The following is a 24,960-nucleotide window of genomic DNA, read 5'->3' as shown; positions in this document are numbered from 1 at the left end:
AATTACAAGAGAGGAAGTGAGGAGAGCACTAGATGAAACGAGAGTAGGAAAAGCATCTGGTATGGATGGTGTGAGCCGAGATGTTGAAGGAAGGGGGTGTAACTGTACTTGAATGGTTGGTGAGATTGTTTAATATTTGTTTTGTGTTGTCAATGTTACCAGTAGATTGGGTTTGTGTGGGTCTTGTACCACTATGTAAGGGTAAGGGAGATGTGCAGGAGTGTTGTAATTCAAATGTATTAGTTTGTTAAGTGTAGTTGGAAAAGTGTATGGTCGAGTACAGATTAATATGTTTAAGGCTCAGACAGGGATGTGTGATGTCGCTGTGGTTGTTTAACTTGTATGTTGATGGAGTGGTGAGAGAGGTGAATGCTCGAGTGCTTGGACAAGGATTGAAACTGGTAGACGAGAATGACCATGAATGAGAGGTAAATCAGTTGTTGTTTGCATTTGATACTGTACTGGCTGCAGACGAGGAAGAGAAGCTTGGCCGATTAGTGACAGAATTTGGAAGGGTGTGTGAGAGAAGGAAGTTGAGAGTTAATGTGGGTAAGAGTAAGGTTACGAGATGTACGAGAAGGGAAGGTGGTGCGAGGTTGAATGTCATGTTGAATGGAGAGTTACTTGAGGAGGTGAATCAGTTTGAGTGCTTGGGGTCTGTTGTTGCAGCAGATGGTGGACTAGAAGCAGATGTACGTCAGAGAGTGAATGAAGGATGCAAAGTGTTGGGGGCAGTTAAGGGAGTAGTAAAAAATAGAGAGTTGGGTATGAATGTGAAGAGAGTTTTGTATGAGAAAGTGATTGTACCAACTGTGATGTATGGATCATTGTTGTGACGGAGAGACAGAAATTGAATGTGTTTGAGATGAAGTGTCTAAGGAGTATGGCTGGTGTATCTCGAGTAGATAGGGTTAGGAACGAAGTAGTGAGGCAGAGAACGGGTGTAAGAAATGAGTTAGCAGCTAGAGTGGATATGACTGTGTTAAGGTGGTTTGGCCATGTTGAGAGAATGGAAAATGGCTGTCTGCTAAAGAAGGTGATGAATGCAAGAGATGATGGGAGAAGTACAAGAGGAAGGCCAAGGTTTGGGTGGATGGATGGAGTGAAGAAAGCTCTGGGTGATAGGAGGATAGATGTGAGAGAGGCAAGAGAGCGTGCTAGAAATAGGAATGAATGGCGAGCGATTGTGACGCAGTTCCGGTAGGCCCTGCTGCTTCCTCCGGTGCCTTGGATGACCGCGAAGGTAGCAGCAGTAGGGGATTCAGCATATGAAGCTTCATCTGTGGTGGATAACTGGGGAGGGTGGGCTGCGGCCCCCTAGCAGTACCAGCCGAACTTGGCCGAGTCCCTTGTCAGGCTGGGAGGAACATAGAGAGGAGAGGTGCCCTTTTTTGTTTCATTTGTTTGATGTTGGCTACCCCCCAAAATTGGGGGAAGTGCCTTGGTATATGTATGTATGTATTTGGGAACAGGAGGAAGGGATGGGGGGAGGAATCTGTGGATGGAGAAAAGCAGGTGTTGGGGAAGTTAGGAGCTAATAAGCGTTGCACGTCGAGTAAGTTTGTATGAAAAGCCTAGCTTTTCTTCTTCCAGCAGCATAAATTGTAGACTAACCACAGTACATTATACATCTTGTTATTAATAGCAAATTCTCATAGGACTGGCTCAAGGAGTTTGTCCATAATACAAATTTCTTAATCTAAATAAATTACAGCACTATAAAAATTCAATAACTGGGTAAGCTTAATGAATGATAAAGAAAAATTTTTAAATAATTTCCAGAGGTAATTTGTTTACAAAACAGACATTCACTGTTGGTAGCATTTTGGGCAATCACATAAGAATAAAGTCCTTTGGTTAGTGTTGATCAGTTATCTTCATGCAGGCAACAACTTATGTGGACAGTACATAAAACAATCATGCATCTATCAAGTGACCAATTAAAAAATTGGATAAAACGCATTTGTGAGACAAATTAACAAGAACACTTCAAATAGCATATAAAGTAACCTATATAATGCATTGCTTTTTTAGTTGAAGAATGCCATACTAAAACAATGGGTATGATCAGTTTTAATCTATATGATATTGCTGTATAAAACCTGGCATTATTAGTTTTGGAGCTTAATGCCATTGTCATTATATACAACTAATAATAGCATTTATATACTGTAAAACTAATAATTGCAAGAGTATAAAAACAGGAAAAAATTCAAACTAACATTTCAGTAAAATGTATTGAAAATTAAAATATACAGCTTTTGAAAACCTGCTTGATTCTCCTTTTCAAATTGTAAAGGAGAACTGAGCAAGTCTTGAAATCTGTATTTCAATTTGAAAAAAAAATTCATAAATATTAGAGTGGATTTGCTCCCCAATTATCATCACTGATAGATACCACATTACCACAAATTCAAAATATTCAGGGCCTGGCAAGGGCAACCCCCACCCCCCTAAAAAACCATCTTTTCTCCTTTCCTAGGGGTCTTGCCATGAGGTCCTATGTTAAACAGATAAAAAAAAAACCCATACCACCATAGACTTCCTTAAAGTAAAAGTTTCTCAGCAACCACAAGGAGTTAAAAGGTGTTCTTGGGCTTGTTGCAAAGGTCTCGAGGTCCCACGCTGTATAGGGGTTGTGGCGATAGGCATATCCCTTCCTATTAGGGGTAGGGACGCGGAAACCATAAAATAAAGGGTAAGCATATCTCAGGAACTACAAAGAGTTAAGAGGTATTCCTGAGCTTGTTGGAAAGGTCTCCGAGGTCCTGAGCCGAGACATATAGAGGTGCAAGGATGGGCATAACCCTCCCTATAAGGGGTAGAGACGCGAAAACCCTAAATTACAGGGGTCTGTGTATCTCAGCAACCACAGGGAGTCGAGGTGTTCTTGGGCTTGTTGAAAAGGTCTCAAGGTCCTGAGTATGGTGGTGGGAAAAATCAGTGCATTATGTCAAGGTATAAGGGACAGGATGCAAAAATAAGGGGTATGCGTATATCAGGAACTACGAGGAGTTAAGAAGTGTTCTTGGGCTCATTGGAAAGGTCTCGAGGTCCTGAGTATGGCGGTGGGAGAGATGAGTGCACTTCACCAAAGTATAAGGGATAGGACGCAAAAATAAGCGGAGTGCCTATCTCAGGAACTACGAGGACTTAAGAGGTGTTCTTGGGCTCGTTGGAAAGGTGTAAAAAGGCTCGTTGTATATAGCACCCGACCCAACTTTTAGCCACCTTTTCAGGGTGGCGATCCCTAAACAGCATTTTGGGTGACATTTAATACTAAAAATCATAATTCATTAAAAAAATTGCAGTTCCTTAAAAAAAAGGAATATTGGTAATTAAAAATGTTTGAAGATTCAGACAAACTTTCCTTGATAGTTTAGCTTTGTGTTAAATTGCTAGATGTCTGATTGGGTTATAAAAGATACTTGTTGATTTGCCTGCTCTATTGGCATATTCACTTCCTTTAATGCATTTATGGGCAGAATTCCAACATGTTAATAGAAACATGTTGGAATTTGAAATAGCTTCATAAAGTTTGTGGGTAAAAAGCTTTGTATTTTGTATTTTTCCCAATATACAAACCTGAGTCATCTAATAGGAGTGTGATTTCAGCAAAGCTTGAAACTGCTGTTAGCATTTTTACAATGCAGTGTTAGTAGTTACCGTCAGTTGCTGGGGAAGTTCCGCCCCCGAGAGCAGTCTTACTACAGTACTCTGAGGTTGAAGTCAAAATGGCTACTCAGTGAGCTGGCAGGGAGGGGGGTTGGGCTTCCCCACCACCCGCTTGCCGGTAACTACGGACACTCAGTCATAAAAATTTTAACAGCCGAGTTCCATTAAGCTGCAATCATGTTCCTATTAAAGGACAAAGGTATGCATTCGTATAGGAAAAATTCTTTTTGACAAAGTTTGGAAGGGTTTCTACAAAAAGTTTTTAGCTTAGAAAAAGAACAATTTAAAGTGTAATTTGTTGTGTACTGTTCTACTTTTTTAAACACAACCACTGTTTAATAAAATAATTTTTTCTAAAAATAACTTGTATTTTTCCTAGCAATACAAACTTTGGTCATTTAAATGAATCAGGTTTCTATAGCTAGGAAAAGAAGGATTTAGTAACAAATCCTGTACCTGATGAACATCTGGAACCATCAATAAAAAATGCATAGTCTGGACTTTAATGCAAGGTTATGTATCATTTATGACATTCAGGAATATAATACTTTACTGTATACATACCCTTTTTATTTATGTATTATGAATGTAAGACTTATTTCTACTTCCTTCATTATCCAAAGATATGATGGTAGTTTCTGAGATTAAGCAAAACTATGCAAGATGACTCAAGGACTTAATTAGCTTTAACTCGTTAAGGTGAAGAGCAATACAATGATAGTTTCTTTAAATTCTTATTGAATTTTGCATAGTTACACATTGCAATGCAGGGAGAGTGGAATTATATTAAACTTCTAATAATTTGGATCAAGAATATTAAGGAGTTTTGGATAGTATTGAAAGCCTTTTATCATGAAAGGGCTCAAGACATTTTAATAAAATTAATTCCAATACTGGTCTATTTAAAGTATATGGCATCTATAATCTAGTAAAACGCAAGTTTTTTTCTTTTCCCCCAGCAACATTAACACTGACCTATCAGCAACTCCAGTAATGTAAAGTTTCTAGGAAAGTCTAAAAATGGCAATGCGATTTTTTTCAACTTGAAAGTATAAAAAATTTCAACCAAATTCTTTGTTGATTACAATAACTTCCATTTTCAGCCAACACTTATTAACATGTTTTCATTTAACACCATCATAAAATCTAATGTCCTCAGTTTTTTCAGTGAACAACTGAAATCTAACAGAAGAATGATTCCAAATTCTGCTGCTACAACCAAACCACATTGTAACTACCAAAATTCTTATCTATTTCACAGGGCAGACTACTTAAAAGATTCACTAATTTCTAGTCTTACTACTGTATCTACCATAAAGTCTACAAACTACTATAAAAGTTAACAGAAATAAGACATCCTTCTAATTCCATATCTACAAAGCAAGAATGTTCATACCTTACTGTAGTTTCTAGAAGACCCTGAAGAAACATCTTCATAGGGGTCCTCTTCAGTACGAACTGGCCGGTGAACCTTCAACATAAGGAAGTTGTCTGTCACCCAGAAGATAAGAGCCTGAAAAATTCATATCATAAATGGCCACAGAAAAAACCATCACAAATAACACCTAATGTATTTTAACACAAAAGGATATACACAGTAGAATGGCAACAATTTTCTTGCCACTCAAAATTTTTTGGGGGTTTTTACCTATGTTGTTCCATGTGCATTGCATTGTATGCAACACAGAAGTTATCTTTACCATGTTCAATTCAAACCTACTAAGGGTGTCTGTACCATTCAGTTACCCTTTGTTCCAATACCCCTTTATGCGCACCTCTTTAGCATTTTATTTCTAAAAAAAATTTTCCGTGAATTTACAAATTTGTCTGAGTGGACAGGTTAAACTGCTTTATTATTATTTAGTTCTTAAGTCATCCAATCTAAGAATCATTAAATACCTTCAACGCTTCAAATTCATGAAGGAATTGGCTCTAACAATTAATACTGTAACTCAAGTTCCTAACTACTAGCTAGAATAAGAACTCAAAGGTGTTAATTTACTCACTAGTTGCAACACAAGTCAAAACTTTGCTACCTTTCCCATTGGTAACAATTTCTCAATTGCATCTTACTTGCAAAACTTGACAGCTTTATCATTAGTTTAAAACTACATTACAGTACTGTAAGTACTTACTAGGTCTGGCTAAAGGAGCCTCTAGCCAATTCTCTTAAAGAGCAAAATGTGACTTGTAGTAAGTGTATCAAAAGAACAGAATTTCAGTCAAATATATTATTTTAATACTTACCTCCTAGTCAAAATGCACATACCCATGAGGGACCGCGAACTCGGCATTTAACAAAAGGAAAAATTCTTTATACACCCTCTCCTCCTGAGTAGCCTGTATCAGAGCCCTAATCCAAGAAAGTAGCCCTAAATGGAGTTCCCACAACCCTCATCCCCTCTTGACCCTCATATTTTGAAATATTTTAATTTTTCAAAAATTTAAAAATTTTCATCTTGATGTATTGACCACCATATAAACCCGATGGTGGGTAAGGGATAATTAGATAAACTTGAGTCAAATAAATTTTTTATTTACTGTACGGGGCATCCTAAATCTACCTCCTATAATCTTTTCAAAACAAAACTTATCAGGAATTGTGCAAAAACATTCAACTACCTTCTTTTTCAAAATCAAATAAGTTTTATATCGTCTCCAAGTTGTTGAATTTGAAAGGATATATAAGAATTCAGGATAAATAGCTCGGAAACGGGGCAGGTTATTCAGCAGCCCAAGAGCATCTAAAGTAAAACCCTGGTTACACCGAGATAAAAGTTAAAAGAAGTTGAACAGAAAAATGAAAAAAAAAGCAGAAAGAATGGAAGTCAAGTATATAAAGAAAGTGCAGCTAGGGGCTGAAAAGAAAGACCCTAAGTATTGCCTACAGCATGTACTGATGGCACTAACCCCCTACGGACCTCCCAATTGTTGATATAAAACAATTTGTTAAATAAGAAAAATTAATTAGCATAGCTTATGCACTCCATAAAATTGTTTCCTAACTATGATAAACATCAACAGAGCAAATAACATTAACAAAAGTAGTTTCCATTACTATTACAAAAGTTCCTAGTACAATATGCCTGCTCTTTAAAAGCATGAGGTAGTTGCTTAACTACTAAACCTTTGGATGCACTAGAGTTGATGCTGCTTTGGTATCCAAACAAGCCATGACAAGCAATGCCTGGACTGACACTTGGAGGAGAATACTTCTCCACAAGGGAAAAGATGCCTTAAACAACCCAAAGAGTATAAATTTCTCTTGGATCCCTTAAACTATTTGCACAGCCTATACACCTATCATAACCATGTCATAAGACATCAGCCTAAACAATGTAGCACACTGCAGCTCTGAGCCATATGCAAGGCTACTTCTATATTATTATATGCCATTAACAACACTAGCCTGCTTGATAGCAATCTCCGAAAAGGTAGCCAAAGATTCAAGTAGGAGCTCATCAGTTCCGCATGTGTAACAGTAGTTTAACTGAAAATTTCGTCCCCATATTAACTAAACACCTTTAGTTCAGAAACAACACCCAATACAGAACGTGGCAAGTAGCCTCCCAAGTAGATCTTTAGGATCTTTGCTCGTTCGCAACACAGAACCGTACACTGTATAGCCTATTAAATAAAAAATCCCATTTGCGAGATGCACTCTCGCAGTGGGTGCAAGGGTTTCAAAAGGCCTTTACTCCTTTGTACCCGGCTTGCTTTGCGCCACTTGCTGTACATATTATATAGTAGTATTACAGTAAAATATTATTGTTTATCAAATACAGTATACTGTACAGTACTGTACATACAATTACAACATGTACTGTACCCTACAATATGTAAATGTAGGCTACTTCTGTGGCGAGTTGTCAAAAATTGAGAGTTCTCCAAAAAAAAAACCAGTAAACACTTACAGTATAGTTGAGCTGTACTGAAGTGATAGTACTGTACATATATTACAATAAAAATAAACTACAGTATCATCGAGTGTTATATTTCATAGGAATAACAGTGTTTTGTTGTAATAAGTGTCCTGAAGACTACTGTGGTGCTACGTACTGTACGGTACTGTAGCCTTACCGTGTCCATTACAAGTGTACACGTGAGCACATGAACTGTACACTTACTGAAATGTCTTCATTCAATTACAAAATACCTTTACTTTGATAGAAACCAAGTAAAAACAATATTAGGCAGTACTTAGTGTATCAATCTACTGTGCATAGCAATGGGTAGTGAGTTGGTAGGGTTAGGAGTTATCCCACCTTAGGGCAGCAAGTATTCACAGATTTTTATTCTTTGTGCCTGTCTCTGTTACCTAACCCCCCGCAAAGAGTGAGGGCTGACTGTACTGTATATTGTTAACAACTCAGTAGACATATCCTTACAGTAAAGTATTTCAAAGGATGAAAGGTTTCTATACTCATAGGAACAAATGGGTTGTAACGATCTGAATATCTTTACAGTTAATAAGTTTTTATATCCACAAACATGACAATACTGTGATGTACTTACATTGATAAAAAATGGAATGACTAGCACAACGATGACTACCCTCACTTGCGGATCCTTAATGGGAGCAAGTATAAGATCTCGAACATTAGACCAGAACGGGAAAGCAAGGAGACCAGTTATTACAATCTTCTCTATAACCATAAGCCCTATATACAAAGAACATTGGTGTCCCCAAGCCCGAACTGATGGAGGTCGACCTGCAAAAAATAAGACATCAATTAACCTGAAAAATAAATGCCATGAAAATTCTTCCTTGTCTCTACATTAAAAGGTTTAGCCTGACAAAACTTCAAAATCCTTCAAGAACTGTTCTCCGCGAATGGGATTTTTAATGAATGGAAGAGTTACTCTGAAAAATAATCTGATTACTACTGTACAATGGGATGTCAGCAGTATCATGTTGATTATTTCATAAATCCACTAAAGTATCCTATATGTCTGTAACCAGCAAAACCCAGCCATTAGCAAGAATAATAAAAGAATAGCAAATGGTTCAGGGAAGTCTGTACATTAAATTACCAATAGTTAACCAAATCCTTGCGTGGTTCAAGTATCCCAGAGACTGCCAAACTTTTACAACTGATCCATATTAATCTCTTGTACATCCAATTTAACCTTATTTTGATTGTACTTTAATTTCTTTCATCATATCTTATTGAAATAAATACTCCTCATATTTTCTACATTTTTACCTATATCTAGTTTTGTGTATAGCACTGACAGTTTACTTTACTTCATGAGAAAAACAATTGTAGGTTTTCTCTCAGTACTGTACAGCAGTTAGTCCCAAGTTAGCACCACCACTGAGCGCAGTAAGCGCAAATATCGAAATAAAAGCGGATCAAATGCCCTACCTACTACTGGCGTCACATGCTTTTTCAAAATCAAAGGTACCGAGAAAATGTTTTTTAGCTACAAGATGATTATCAAGTTGAGAACACCAAATGAGTTATATTTTTTTTCAAATATCTTGCAAAGGCATATTGGTGCTAAAGATGGATTTTCATTATAAAATAAAATTTCATTGCATACTTACCGAACAATTATATAACTGTAGGTTCCCTACGACGGCAGACAATAGATTCAAAACTACCGCGGTGGCGCTGCCATCGCTGATGTAGGGGACGTCATCTCCCTCCACTCGAGGGAGCTACAGGTACAACTGTCCAGGTAACATCAATTCGTTCTGCCCAGCCATCCAACAGTGGAGAGGGAGGGCTTTAATTAATAATTGTTCAGTAAGTATGCAATAAAATTTCATTTTATAATGAAAATCCATTTTTATTGCAGTGTCTTACCAAACAATTATACTGTATAGCTGATTACCCATTGCAAGGATGGGGGGCTGTGGATGTAAGTTTTACTTCAACAATCGAATACGATTCCTGAAAATAAAGTATACCCAAAAGCACTGTTAGTGCCTGTGGTACCTTGCCTTGTAAGAGAGCTACTGCAGGAGAATACTGCCTCTGGTCGGTGCTCATCTTTCATAGTAGAAGGCTTGGAATATGACCAATGGGTGCCTGTACATGGAGTGGAAGATCCTCGTAGTCATGGTGTTCACCGCTGACTGAACCAAGATACAAGAAAATATCGCCCTTGCCCTGGGCAAAGACCAGAAATAACCAACATGAAAAAACTGTCACCTACACCGAAATAAAAACCTTTACCCACCAAAAACTAACACTAAAATGATTGGTGAGTACTCCAGGTACATTGTACCCCCAGACTTCCCTTTACAGTAACTCGCCAACCTTGGTACAAGGCGAAACATAGGCTAAGAGAGGGAAAAACTCCCTATGTCGTTCCTCCCAACACCATGCCAGCTACCGAAGTGGATCAAAAAACTTACAATCTTCAAGCACTGTTTCGATTTTTTTTTTTTCCCAAATAATGCATAGCAAACACATATTTAGACTTCCCAAAGGGTACTTTGTAGGATAGCGGATAGCAACTAGTTGTGTCGAAAAGCGAGAGAAGTCGCTACCGCTCGAACTCCGTGCGCTTTCACTATCAGTAAAGGAAACACTGCGTCGTTGGCTAGAGAATGTGCTTCTACAATTAACTCTCTCAGAAAACTCTGTTCAGCGGAGATAATATCTTAATGCCCGCACGGGACATAAGAGTCGTTCTTCTTCTTCCTGGCATATCAAATTTTTGTGGCCACGGATTAGAAAAGTTGCACGAATAATGTATGTGCAACGAATCGCAACATTATTGCCGAAAGAATTTTGATCGTTGATTAACTGTAATATTTTCTTTAAAGAAAGCGAACATGTTCTCAAACAAAATATACAGTTCAAGAGGCTGTCATTCCACCTTTGGTTTACCCCTCCTCTGTATGTGAGGGGCTAGCCAGTGTTCATTACACAGAAAACGGATGTCTGGTTACCTGTGGGCGGAGTTTGAAACGTTCGTAAACGTAATGAAAAGTTTCCCACGCTGTTGCTATCGTTCTTTAAATGTCAGCGAACAACGTTCCTTCGGGACTAATTGTCTGAAACAATAGCCCTGTAAGGATAGAATAAAAGGTCTCAGAAGCCTATCGTGTAAAAAGTAAGTCGTTATACCCAGGGCACAATGACGGGGGAGGCTGCCTCCATCAAACGGTAGAACCGAGTTTAAGACAATAACCTCGCGGTTTTGTCTTGGCTAGAGCGCATGTTCCAAGACGGCCTACGGGCCTTCATGAATTTTAAACAACACCCATTGAAGTTCTGTAAACACTTACTCAGGAACGAGTCTCCCGAAAAGGGTGAAGAATCGTACATGGGAGTTTGTTTCAAGAATGCCAGACATGATTGCCATCGACAGCTTACCCAAAAGGGTTGCCATCGAACACTTTCTCGGTAGTGAGAAAAACTACTTACTTTTACTTTTGTTTTTAGGGGTTTATTTCTCACCCTCCATCAGACACTAGGAGTCTGTTCAAGCGGGCCTTGATGTGTGAAAATAATTTCTTTACAGTTTATATTTTGCTCTGTATCTTTTCAATTATTCGCTAGCATTTGTATTCACGATTAATAGTTTTCAGATCACTATTATAACACCTTCCAAAGAGATAAGTCTTCAGGTTTTTCTTGAAAGTTGCTACTGTCTAAATCAGGAAAAGCCTGCCAAGGAAATGAACTGGAATGTAAAGAATTTTTCATTCCTCGCTCATTTCTGTCTGCTACCTAAACCACTCAAAGTGGGAAGGTGGAGGAAAAAATGATGGTGGTTCGTTCGCAAACGAAAGGATCGGCGCTGGCGAAACCAGACTAGCTGATATAGTAATCAGCTGGGAGTGTAGAGTGACGTAACAAGTCACACCTTTGGAAGGCCCATCCTGTAGAGGGGGGGAGGTCAACCATAGTGTTTTCAGAAACCTCTGGATCGCGGAAACCGAGAGATTCGGACCAGAACCTAGGGGTTCAGGATCTATTTGTGAATACCTTTCTCACGACCTTAAGGAATGCTGTGCCGAGAACCCACAGGAATCCTGTCGCTGATTCCTGACGGAATTTTCAGGAATCGTGTTACGTGACCAGGACCCAAAGGAACTGTGTCATAGTTATATGTAGAGATTCGTAAACCCTTAGGCAGCAGGCACCCCTCTGTCATCAGAGTAAAACTCTTGATGACAATAGGGGCGCATGAACAATTCACGGAATGAGAATTCGAAAACTGTCATAAGAGTAAAACTCTTGTGCACTCATGAACACTTCGCGCAACGAGAGTTCGAACAACCCTGTCATAAGAGTTGTTCGCGCACTTCAACCGATTCTGTGCGCCTAGTTGATCGAGCGCATCAAGTTAGTCGTGCTCGCCAATATGGTCCTGCGCGCCACATATCCATTCTAACGGCAGTACTTAAAGAAGGCGACTTAGTCCGTTCGCCAACACGTTCATTTTCCATTGAACAAATTGAGGAATCAGCGTAACCTGACCAGGTGTACCCACTTTCCCAGAAGAGTTAACGCTCGCGTAAATACTTACGATGCTGTCGAGAGGCCGAAGCAAAGAGCTCGAAACTGGTAGGTCTTGCCCATGAACACAAACCGAAGGTATTAAAATGTAGAAGTATGCGTTCTGCACATCCAGGGATACCATCCAGTCCCCTTGACGAAGGGATTCCAACACTGAACGAGTCGTTTCCATATTGAATTTGGTCTTCTGAACAAACAAATTCGGTGCACTTACATCCAGTACGGGGCTCCAGCCCCCCGGTGACTTGGGGACTACGAACAGACGGTTGTAAAAAACTCCGGAGATGGTCCGTCGCTTATCTCCTCTATGACAGCTTTCTGCACTAGAATCTCTATTTCACGGGTTAAGGCTACAAACTTCTCTGAGCCTGGAGAGCAGGCGGGTAATGTGATGGGAACATTGGATAGAATGAAGTAACCTGACCGGAGAATTTGGGTCACCCAGGGCTCTGTCCCTCTGCGACTCCATTTCTCCAAAAAAAGGCTCAATCTGCCCCCTATCGGAGCATGAAGGATTGAAAAATCACTTGGATGATTTCATGTCGGGTTTGGTCGAGGACTTGGTTGGGTGTTGTAAATTCGATCGAGGCCTGATGCACGGTATAGACCTACCCCCTCTAAAGGGTTTCTTCTGCAAGGGTGATTCCGAGACGGTAGTCGTCACAGTCGAGGATTTAACCCGCTTAGAAGACTGGGCAAGCAAGTCATTAGCAGACTTCTTTTCCAGTGCGGACAGAATCTTGGCCACTATTTCTTTGGGAAACAGATGATCCTTGTCGAGAGGAGAAAACAAAAGTGCAGACTTCTGAGGCGAAGCGACTCCTTTCGAAATAAAAGAACACCAGAGTGTCTTTTCTTGAGAGTCCCGAAAGCAAAAAGAGAGGCCAGCTCATCGCAACCGTCCCGAACTGATTTGTCGGCACATGACAAAACCCCAAGCCAGTCCGATGCCAGGTCTTTCAGAAGAGTAGGGCAATCCTCTTATTTTCGTAGTGAGGACTCAGATAGTCCAGCCCATGAAACTCATAATTTTTAAAATCTTGAAAATATTCTTTACCAAATGGTCCAACTCGGCCGATGCAAAGAATATTTTAGCAGCTGTAAACGTGGATTTTCTAATTACATCCACCATGCCAGAGAAGTCCTCCTGGGAGGAGGCAGAAACTCCCATAGGTTCCTGGTTCCTTATTGCTCACTCTGCAAAATAAGTTTGCGGGCACTCTATCACTTTATAGATAGGTGCAAAGCTTCTAAGCTTATTCTTATTATTGTTATTAAGTTTAGATTACCGTAGAACCTATACCTCTTCTTAATAAGCTTCGACAGAGGATAGGCGGAAGTTGCTTTCCCGAGTTCTCTCTTGACCTTCAACCAATCTTCTATATCACAAAGTGAATGTTTAGCAGCCTTGGAACTAACGAGCTTCGGTAGAAGAGGATCGAAATTCTTCCTTCTTATCAGGAAGATGGAAGCAGCTGGGAGCGGCTGCTACGAAGTAATCCGGGTACATGTCGAGAAGGTAGCGTAAAAGTTTTGAATAACATGAGTGAGGGATAGAGTCCGCTCTAAGTCCTCCTCGTCATCCGAAGAGATAGATGACAGAGACGGTTCTTGATTCGACTCATTATTCTTCATACGTTGTTTGTTTTCTTTCATCCAGCTCATCAGCTCTTGCAACTGTCGACATAACGGAATTAAATTCTCGTCTTCTTGAGTTGAAGTCAACGTAATTGGGGTCGTGGATTTTGACACGATTGCCACCGGAGGTCTCATGCCAGTCGAATTATCTGTCACATGCGAAGTCGAAGGAAAAGTTTCGACATCTTGATGAGTCGAAGATGTCAACGAACTCAGAATCGGTCGCTCCACAACTGAGTCGAAGGTAGCTGTCGCTGTCGTAAGAATACGAGGTGAAGTCCATGTAGCTATACTACACAACAGGCAAGAGATATCTACTTCTCTGTACCCCTTCACAGGGGGCGGAGATAGCACACCTCTTCAGTCGAATGTCTCTTCAACGGACGTGAGACTGAAGAATCACGCCACTTACGACGTTTAACCGGCAACGAATTACTCGACTCTGTCGATAACTGATTACCTAACTACACACCTTTCCAGCGGTGTTTAGTCGAATCCTGATATCACACCACAGGATCGACGGAGGAAGCGACTGTCTGTCTGTGGGCAAACCCTGATAGTCTCCCTTGGACCTCCGGTATGTCTTCTCCCCGAGGTGGGGGAGCGGGACAGTGACCTCTGTCTAGGAAAACTATCGGGACTAACAGCCACCCCCTCAGATAGCACTGCACTGACACTTTTCACTTTACTAAAAGTCTTTCCTATGAAACTCTACGGGAACTTGGCAAAGGAGTTACAGGAGCAAGAGTACTCAAGATCGGAAACATAATAAGAGGAGGAGAAGGAGAAGGAATAGGAACAGGTGCTTCAATGAAGAAGCAGAAGAGGCTAAACTAGAATTACTTTCAGCACCAAGAGCCGCCTTCCTCTTCCTATCCTTAATTACTTTCCCCGAGTGAGAAACAAAAACTTTCCACTGTTGTTCACTCCAGTCCTTGCATTCATCACAAGTCAATTCTATAGAGCACTCGCAACCCCTACACTTAATGCACTTAGTGTGCGAATCATAAATTAACTCAACTAACCTCGTTTTGCACCCTTTAGCGCAAAACCTAACTACTGAAGGACCAGAGTCCGACATGATGGTATGACCACAAAATTGTAGAAAAGAAAATTCAGCTTCAATCCTACAACACGGAGTTTGAATACTTCACCGATATTGAAGAGATAATGCTCCCCAATAAATGAAGAATAAAGTCTGCACCGACCACCGATGTTCACCAGAAGCCGGCAGAGAACGAATTGATGTTACCTGGATAGTTGTACCTATAGCTCCCTCGAGTGGATTGAGATGACGTCGCCTACATCAGCGATGGTGGCGCCACCACTGTAGTTTTGAATCTATTGTCTGCTGTCGTAGGGAACCTACAGCTATATAATTGTTTGGTAAGACACTGCAATAAAAATGGAAAGCTAGATGCCATCAAACTGTCATCTCTTGCTTTTACAAATGAGAATACCATTGCCTTTTCTCAAACAAGGGGATATATAAATTCTATAAAAATTAATTGATATGCTTAAAAATCCTATGATACAAAGAAAAATGCCTTATAATGGTACACAGAATAATGCATCACCTGGATTAGGAGCTAAATCTTTTAAATCTACCACTACTGATTTAAATTCCCATTTACAGAATAACAAATTTTTGGGAGAGGAGATTATGAATATTTACTCTCCCCCTTCTGACTTTAATCTACAAGACTACTTTCCTGACTTCTTTGATCCATCAGAAAACCATTTAGAAGTTTGTCCTTAGTCTTGAGAGGATCAGTTACTTTTATATAATTAATTTAAAGTACTAAAGGCTTACAAGGTATCTCATTTTTCTCGAACCAGCAAGTTTAATTTTCAATATTACTGAAACAAAACAATAAAATTGCAGTTATTTCAACCACTGGAACAGACTACACATATAATGACTAACTATCAGTAACCTGAGGGAATGGGCTAACCTACCTAAACCACCTGATCAACAGTTTTGCTTCAAGGGATTTGACATAGGGACTGGAGCACACCACATTAATAAGTAATTTCTACCATAAAATTGTAAATTAAATTAAATAAACAGATTAAAAAACAAAAGAAACCATAGGTTGAAAAAAAATTAACTGAATTTCACTTACCATATTCCCCAAATACTATAGTAGGATAGCCTTGAGTCTGGCCAATGTGAATACTCAGACGAATACCGACCCATATAATCACTAAACCTAGAGTTGAATCTAAAAGGAAGCTGATAATATACCTGCAAAGAAAAATAAATAAAATTGCTTTAGTGCAAGAATGAATTATGCCAAGTTTACCAAAATAAAGTTCTCACCACAATTAAACAATGTATTGTATCTATCCAATATTCAAAATATTCTAGAAGTACTATACAGTATAGGTACTGTATACCTTTAATATAGCCCTAATCATTGGAACCAATGGAAATTAGCAAATATAAGAAAAAACTTTGATGTTTGTCAACTCTGAAGATTTCAGACTACTGGGTTGTACAAACCCCTGTACAGCACTTCCCATGAGTGAATCATAGAAAAAATTGTTCAAAGTCCCATCATACATTTCACTCATCAATTGCAAGTAATAGCTAAATGCATAACTCTTGAGTTCATGCACAACTTTGCTCAGAGAACACTTTTATGGGTTTGGTCTTGATCCAATAACATACTGTACAATACTAAGTGAAAACAGTAGCATGGTAAGACATGACATATATACTTATTTAAACAAAACACAGTAAAACCTCTCTATGACATATTTGCTCGGTGAAATAGTAAAGACGACAGAAAATTTCAACTACCTAGGGTCATATGTGGTGGAAACAGCAGAGCCCCAATTGGAAGTGAACAGTAGAATTCAAGCTGGATGGAATAATTGGAAAAGTGTGTCGGGAGTGTTGTGTGATCGAATGATAAACTTAAAGTTAAAGGGAAAGGTACATAAAACTGTAGTGAGACCTGCCATGACATATGGTGCAGAAGCCTGGCCCATGAAAAAGATCTTTGAGAAGATCATGGATGTTGCAGAGATGAGAATGCTAAGATGGATGGCTGGGATCACGAAACTGGATAAGATTAGGAATGACTTGGTAAGGGGAACAACAAAGGTTACAGAAGTGTCAAAGAAAATGAAAAAAAAAAAAAAGGGGGGGGACTCCACTGGTTTGGGCACATAATGAAGAGAGACCATGAGTATGTTGGGAGGAGGTTGTTGGAGATGGATGTGCCAGGTAGGAAGAGGAGGGGGAGACCACAGAGAAGGTGGATGGAGTGTGTAACAGCAGATATGGAGGAGTAAGATCTCAAAGTGGAGGATATCGGAGACAGAAGAAATAGGAATTAGTGACCCTGCATAGCGGGAAAAGCTTTAGTCGAAGAAGAAGACAGTAAAACCTCTCTGTCTGAAGTCATTATGTTCTGAGCCCCCAAGTGTTCAGAATCCCACGGATAATAGGGGAAATAAAATCCAAGGATCTCTTTTACTTATAAATATTCACCATAGAAATATAATTTTACCTTTAATGTAAAATATACTATAGCAGTGAATACACTATACTGTACTGTAATAACTAAACTGTACAGTACATAAAATCTTACAATGGCAATATTAATATCTCCACCTCTCACATATACATAGTAGTCTTTTAATGTGTTGTACTACTGTCCATCAAACTGTTGAATATAAATATTACAAGTACTGTATACTATATAATAATGTATTAATAACATGACACTGTCCTGTATGATGATAATTATATTAGTAAAACAGTACTGTACAATAAAAAACAACACACAAATGTTAAAATAAATATGACAAATTCGGAGATAATTTGTATTTTTCCTAACCATACAAACCTTAGCTATTTACATTGGGTTTACTTTCGGCGTAGCTGAAATTGACGAGCCAATAGATTTTAACGAGGGTTAAACTACCCCTGCGCTAGTTAGCGGGGGTATGGGAAGGGGTAGCTTGCTACCCCTCCCCCCCAACACACCGGTGATTTGCTTCACTTCACTTAGAGGTAGGACTTGACTTGGGGGACAGGGCTGGCGGGCAAATAAGTGTAAATAGCTAAGGTTTGTATGGTTAGGAAAAATACAAATTATCTCCAAATTTGTCATTTGTTCCGTAACCGAAATACAAACCACGCTATTTACATTGGGTGACTTACCCCTTAGGAAGGGTGGAAAGTCCCCAGCCTTACTGACTTTGGCTTTACCCGGGGACTCCGACCCCAAGTGAGTAGCACTCGAAAAAAGGAGTCCCTGCACCTCACAAGTTCCTTGCTTCGCGAGGAACGTGTGGCCTACATAAGTTGTGTGTGGAGGAAAGAGCGTGACTCGTCCTATGAAGTTGACCTTGAGACCTTTAGATAGGAATCCAGGATAGGACGTTCCTAATACCACCTCGTCAAGGTATGGGGGACGCAACAGTATTAAGCTTAATACTAGGAGCACAAGGAAGCATGGTTTACCTGCAGAGGTTGAGGTCAGCTATGCAGAGACCAGGATGCTGCTTCCCCAAGAGAGGGGAGGATGAAGAAAGAAGTAAGGGCCAGACATACTCTTTCATTCATGCAGACTAAAACCAGGTAACAACGCCCTCAACCTACTGCTACCTGTCCATAAAGGAGCCTGAGGTTAAACCAGCTGTTGTGCAGCCACCACAGGGCCGATAGAAAAAGTATCGAGGCTCCTGTGGGTCACGTCCTGCAGGTAGTGGGCTGTGAAGGTCGTCTGACGCTTCCAGACCCCAACTTGAAGTACCTGCGTCACAGAGAAGTTTCTCTTGAAGCCCAGGGACGTAGCGATGCCCCTGACGTCGTGTGCCCTAGGGCGACGTGACGGAGGAGGGTCCGGATTCAAGGCGTGATGGATAACCCTTCGAATCCAAGCCGAGATGGTGTTCTTAGTGACCCTCCTCTTCGTCCTGCCTGTGCTAACAAACAATGCTTGCACCTGAGGACGAACTGCAGCTGTTCTCTTCAAGTAACACCTCAGACTCCTCACTGGACATAATAGCAGCTGGTCTGGGTCGCTTGTTACAGAACGGAGACTCGCGACCCTGAAAGAGTCGAACCGTGGGTCCGGCACTCCAGGGTTCTGAGTCTTGGCAACAAACTCAGGGACGAACCTGAACGTTACCTCCCCCCATCCCCTTGAATGGGCGACGTCGTACGAGAGACCATGAAGTTCACTAACTCGTTTGGCCGAGGCCAAAGCGAGCAGGAAAGCCATCTTCCAAGACAGGTGGCGATCAGAGGCCTGGCGTAATGGTTCGAGGGGAGGTCTCTTAAGAGCCCTGAGAACCCGAACCACGTTCCAAGGAGGTGGTCTCACTTCCGACTGAAGGCAGGATAACCTCATAGCTACGTATGAGTAGAGAGAGTTCCAGCGAGGAAGAAATGTCCAATCCTTTCAGCCTAAAAGCCAAGCTTAAGGCTGAGCGATAGCCTTTAACCGCTGAGACCGAAAGGCGCATTTCCTCCCGCAAATAAACGAGAAACTCCGCTATTGCTGGAATAGTGGCATCGAGTGGAGAGATACCCCTCCCACGACACCAACCACAGAAGACTCTCCACTTCGCCTGGTAGACTCCCTCAAAGGACTTTCGCAGGTGCCGAGACATTCTCTCTGCAACCTGTTGCGAAAAGCCTCTCACCGTGAGGAGACGCTGGACAGTCTCCAGGCGTGAAGCCGACGCGAGGCTACGGCTTTGTGGAAGATGTTGCAATGTGGTTGTCTGAGTACCTCGTGTCGTGGGGGAAGTTCTCTCGGGAGCTCCGTTAGGAGCTGCAGAAGGTCCGGGAACCATTCCGCGTGATGCCATAGCGGAGCTATCAGTCATCGACAAGTTGACCGATAGTCTAGTCCTGTTAAGCACCCTTCTCATCAGACAGAACGGTGGGAAGGCGTACACGTTGATGTTGTCCCACCGTTGTTGGAAAGCATCTTGCCAGAGTGCCTTGGGGTCCGGGACTGGGGAGCAGTACAGGGGCAGTTAGAAATTCAAAGCTGTCGCGAACAGATCCACGGTCGGGGAACCCCACAAAGTCAGGACTTTGTTGGCTATCTGAGGATCCAAAGACCAATCGGTACTCACTATCTGCGAACCCCTGCTTCATTTCTTGCCAGGATTGAAGCGAGCTGATAGTGTTATCGAGTGGACTTCGGTCCACCTCAGAATCTCTACTCCAAGATGGGGTAGCTGCTGCGAAAAAGTACCTCCCTGCTTGTTGATATAAGCCACTACCGTGGTGTTGTCGCTCATCACCACCACGGAGTGACCCGCCAGGGTCCATTGGAACTGTTGAAGAGCCTTCATTTCTAGCAGGTACTTTTCTGACTCTGACCAAAGGCCTGAGGTCCTCTGGTTCAGAAAGTGCGCCCCCCACCCTTCTTTTGACGCGTCCGAAAACAGTGTCAATTCCGGGGGGAGGACGAGAAGATCCACTCCCTTTCGCAGGTTCTCCTCGACCAGCCACCACCGCAAGTCCGCCTGTTCCGAAGGTCCTATCGGGACCAGGAAGTCCAGGGAAACGGATCCTTGATTCCACCGGAACTTGAGCCGCCACTGCAGGGATCTCATCCTGAGACGGCCGTTTGGAACCAGCCGGGCCAGGGAGGACAGGTGACCTAAGAGACGCAACCACGATTGGGCAGGAAGCTCTTCTTGCCTGAGGAAGGGTTCCCCCACCCTCCTCAGCCTTGCTATCCTGTCGTCTGATGGAAAGGCTTTGTGGAGATTGGTGTCTAACAACATGCCTAGATAAACCAGTCGTTGGGACGGCTGCAGAGAGGACTTCTCGAGATTTACCATGATCCCCAGATCCTGGCAAAGTCCCAGAAGCCTGTCTCGGTGTCGAAGAAGGGTCGACTCCGAGTCTGCTAGGATCAACCAGTCGTCCAGATAACGGAGGAGACGGATGCCGTTCCTGTGCGCCCAAGACGAAATCAGGGTAAACACTCTGGTGAACACCTGAGGTGCTGTGGAGAGACCGCACCTTGAACTGGTAGGTCTTGCTGTCTAGGCTGAATCCCAAGTACTTCCTGGAAGACGGATGGATTGGGATCTGGAAGTACGCGTCCTTCAGATCCAGTGTGCACATGAAGTCTTGTGGTCTCACCGCAAGTCTGACCGTGTCCGCTGTCTCCATGCTGAACGGAGTTTGCTTGACAAACTTGTTCAGAGCTGAGAGATCGATGACGGGTCTCCAGCCTCCAGACGCCTTCTTTACAAGAAAGAGTCGACTGAAGAAGCCTGGGGAGCCGTCGACGACGACCTGGAGAGCATCCTTCTTGAGCATGGCCTCGACTTCCGCCCGAAGGGCTAGCCCCTTTACCGATCCCATGGCATAGGAGCTCAATGACACTGGATTCGCTGTCAGGGGAGGTCGAGATGTCGTGAATGGGACGCGATACCCTTGGCTGATCACGGAGACCGTCCAAACACCGGCCCCATGTTGCTGCCACCTGTGCACGCAAATTTTCAGGCATCCCCCCACAGGTGGACACGGGGGAGGGGGGGGGGGGCTGCCACTCCTAGCGTTTGCGGCCGCGGCCGGTCCCTCTAGGAGTCTTGCCTCCCCTGGAGGACTTACCACCCCTCTTGTCCTTGGCAGGAAAGGGCTGGGGCTTAGACACCACTTTCTTAGCTGCCGGCGCCTGCTTAGGTGTCTTGCGAGGCTGCTGGTGATGTTGCTGCGGAGCTAGAGGCTTGTAGGGCCGAGATGCAAGGGCCCTTTGGAGAAGGGAGTCCTGGCTAGACTTCCTCCACCTCTCAGCTGTTCGTTCCATGTCCTGGGGCTTAAACAAATTCCCCCCAAGGAGGGAGGCGTGTCTGAGCCTGTTGACATCCACGGCGGGGACCTTCGGATGGATCTTCTCGGTCACCGCATCACGACGCTTCAGCACCGAGTTGGCAACCTGATGTGCCAGGAACTCGATGGAGCGAGTGCCCGAGAGGAGGAAGGTCTCCAGGGCCTTCCTATTGCTCTCCTTAGACAGATCCTCAGAGCGCAATAGGATGCCCAGAGAACCTAGCCAGACATCCAGCCACGAAGTGGCCTGCATGGCACACTTCGCGACCTTCTCATGGCTTAGGATCCCCGACGCCGAGAACGTCACCTGCCAGGCGGAGAGCTTCTCAAGAGGAACTCCCCTAGTAAGCTCTTCTACCGAATGGTGGAGGGGAAGAGCGAGGCTAGACTCCCCCATGATCTCAAAATACCTCCTTTGCTGGAGACGAGGAGGTGGGAGGAGTTTGTTCCCGGCAGAGGAACGACTGGAGGAAGCGAGTACTGCAAGCTGAGCGTTGGCTCTGGCTCTGGCACTCTTCAGCCCCTGGGACCAGGGCAGAGCTGCGCTGGCCTTTGGGGGCTTCTGAGTCCCATAAACCTGATCCAGGACCGTGTCCTTGCCTTCACGGGGGGCGATTACAGGCTCCATGAACCCGTTGAGCTGTCTCATCAGGCCCAGGACCTGCCAGAAGGCATGCTCAGACTCTTGCTGCTCTCTTCCCTGCGGACTGGCCGCTAAGTCTCCTGTCCCCGGAAGCTCTTCCTGGGGAGACACGTGGACGTTCTCCCGGGGTCTGGCTGGTTCCTGACGAATACGTGACGAAGACTTCGGCAACATCTTATAGTCCTTGGGTTCCCTCCTGGGCGGGATGCAAGACTCCAGCAAAGAGGTTTGGTAGGCACCTTCCGCGCGAGACGATTCTCCTCCACGAGTATGTGACTCCCCCCTTGGTGCCGAGAGGGAGACCGCCGCCTCACTGGACTCTCCCGAGGACGGAAAAGCCTCGTCTACGGGAGAAGGAGAAAACGACTTTGAAGGGGTCGGGGCCTTCCTGACGGACCTCTTAGGAACCAACTTCTCCCTGGGAGAAGTCACCACGAAGACCACTCCTCTCCTTCTCTTCAGCGGGGGCGAGGCCATCGCTGGCTTGTGTCCTAGATCGGCAAGTGCCGGCTTCATAGCCTTCACTAACGCCCGCATCAGAGGACAAAACCAGGACTGCCGAGACACGGACACAGAGTCCGAAATTCCCGCTGGAGGGAAGGGGATCAGGAGATTCTTCGGAGTGGACACCACTGGACCTGCCTGCAAAAAAGAAGGGGAAGAAAGTTGCCTTGACCTCTCCGAAGATCCTTCCTTGTCCTGCAAAAGAGACCTGCGCTTAGGTGGAGGCGATCCCGACTGCGACCTGGCGACACGCGTCCCTGCTGCTGCCGCGAGCTGCGGAACCCGACGCGAACGGGGTTCGTGCTGACGCTCGCGCGAGGGGCTGTTGGAGTGCGGGCGCGCAATCGCGCGGAGACAAACGACGACCACGGGTGCGTAGGCGAGTGAGCGCGTGGGCGAGTGAACGCGCTGGCGCGTGGGCGAACGAGAGCGCTCAGGAGACCGCTGAGGGCCAGGGGACCGATAGTGTCCTGGAGACCTGTGACGCGCAGGCGAGCAATGGCGCGTGGTGACGCGTTGGCGAACGATGGCGCGTAGAACGCTCAGGCGAGCTGATCGCAGGGGACCTATGTTTCTCCAGATCTGCTGGGCGCTGACGTGTAGGAGAGCGCTTGCGTGTAGGCGATGGATCACGAGGAGGATCTGGATATCGCCGGAGCTCAGGGGAACGCTGACGTGCTGGTGATCGTTGACACGCAGGAGATCGCTGGCGAGCAGGAGAACGTTGACGTAGAGGTTTGACCAGACTCGTCGGAAGCCTCTACCACCACGACGTCGACGATAGACAGGATCTACCTCTGCTATCACCAGCGACTGCTTGACAGCGGCCCCCAACTGAATAAGATCAAACAGGGCTTCCTTGGAGGGCAGGCCCTTAAGCCCCAAGGAACCCCAAAGCTGAAAAAGATCATCATTATACATAGAATTAACATTATCAAAATCCTCCCCCAGAGGAGGGGGAACCGCCCCGCTATGGGAGGCGACGCCCTCTCCCCCACCCCGAGGTCGGGAAACAGAACTAGGGCCTGCGCTCCCACTCGGCAGCCTCTCACTAGGGGCCGGACGAGGGGGAGCTTCAGAGGAGGTTTGGGCAGCGGAAGAAGAGTCCCGAGAGCCTTCCTCCTTTAAGGCAACCCTCGAAGGAGAACGGTCTCTCTTGGACTTCTTCTTACGCCGGCGGGCAAACCTCTCCCACTAGGAGGCAGACCACTCCCTACAAGTATTTTCACAATCACACCGTCGGCCTCGACACTGCGGGAAAAGGGTGTGAGGATCGGTATCCACCGCAGACATGAAGGTACCGCAAGGGCGGCCAGCAATCCCAGGGCACTTGCGCATGATGAACACCAAAGGGCGAGGCCAACTTCAAACACACAAAGCTGAGGTAAAGCAAAGAAAAGATTAAGGCTGTCAAAAACGAGGACGATAGACAGACATGTCTGCACATCGTCCGAGCCAAAAGTGAAGAGGGGCAAATCACCGGTGTGTGGGGGGAGGAGGGGTAGCAAGCTACCCCTTCCCCTACCCCCGCTAACTAGCGCGGGGGTAGTTTAACCCTCGTTAAAATCTATTGGCTCGTCAATTTCAGCTACGCCGAAAGTAAACCCAATGTAAATAGCGTGGTTTATATTTCGGTTACGGAACAATTGTATTTTTCTTAGCTATATAACCCCGAGCCCTTTATAACAAGGAACATGACTTCAGGAGAGCTATAACAGCCATTGAATTCATTAACAAAGTAGTAAACGACAGGTGAGTACCACCGGCAGTCAACCTACCGGATGCTCTTCACTTTTGACCTTGAGCTCAGGAATGAGAGGGTTGATTGAGGTGTAGAGTTTAAGTTTAAAGGATTCAGTTAGGAAATAAAAAATGACCTTTAAAAGTTATTTCTTCAAACTCGTATACCTTATATAAACCTTTCATATCTTAAAATAGCGAGACTCGCTGATTGGCAAGTCAGGAGTCCCCCTAGAACCGAATATGGTAGGTTCTTTTTCTTCCCTGGAAGTGTCAATCTGTCTGGTCCCGTACAGGAGTGAAGATGACTTCAGCAAACTCCTATCTGTCTATCATAAGGAACAACAAACAGACTATCCCATAGATGCTAACTAAAAGGCAAAGGATGATTTGCCTTCTGTCTTTATTCTTTCCAAAGAGAGTGAGCACACTGATGGGTCAACTAGCATAGG

At 43.8% G+C, this 24,960-nt stretch overlaps 1 protein-coding gene across 3 annotated transcripts in view; it reads right to left on the bottom strand.

Moving 5' to 3' along the window:
• LOC137629603 (store-operated calcium entry regulator STIMATE-like) overlaps positions 1 to 24,960 on the bottom strand; it is a 104,387-nt gene that overhangs the window by 61,152 nt on the left and 18,275 nt on the right. For all 3 annotated transcript variants that reach the window (XM_068361088.1, XM_068361086.1, XM_068361087.1), the window contains exons 4-6: positions 15,923 to 16,044; positions 8,191 to 8,387; positions 5,072 to 5,188 (exon numbers count right to left, since the gene is read on the bottom strand). In XM_068361088.1, the coding sequence (XP_068217189.1) occupies positions 5,072 to 5,188; positions 8,191 to 8,387; positions 15,923 to 16,044 (436 nt within the window). The remainder of the gene's footprint in view (positions 1 to 5,071; positions 5,189 to 8,190; positions 8,388 to 15,922; positions 16,045 to 24,960) is intronic.

The sequence above is a fragment of the Palaemon carinicauda genome, chromosome 37 (assembly GCF_036898095.1).
Source record: "Palaemon carinicauda isolate YSFRI2023 chromosome 37, ASM3689809v2, whole genome shotgun sequence".
NCBI classification, from domain to species: Eukaryota; Metazoa; Arthropoda; class Malacostraca; order Decapoda; family Palaemonidae; genus Palaemon; species Palaemon carinicauda.
This window is presented reverse-complemented; position numbering and strand designations above follow the sequence as displayed.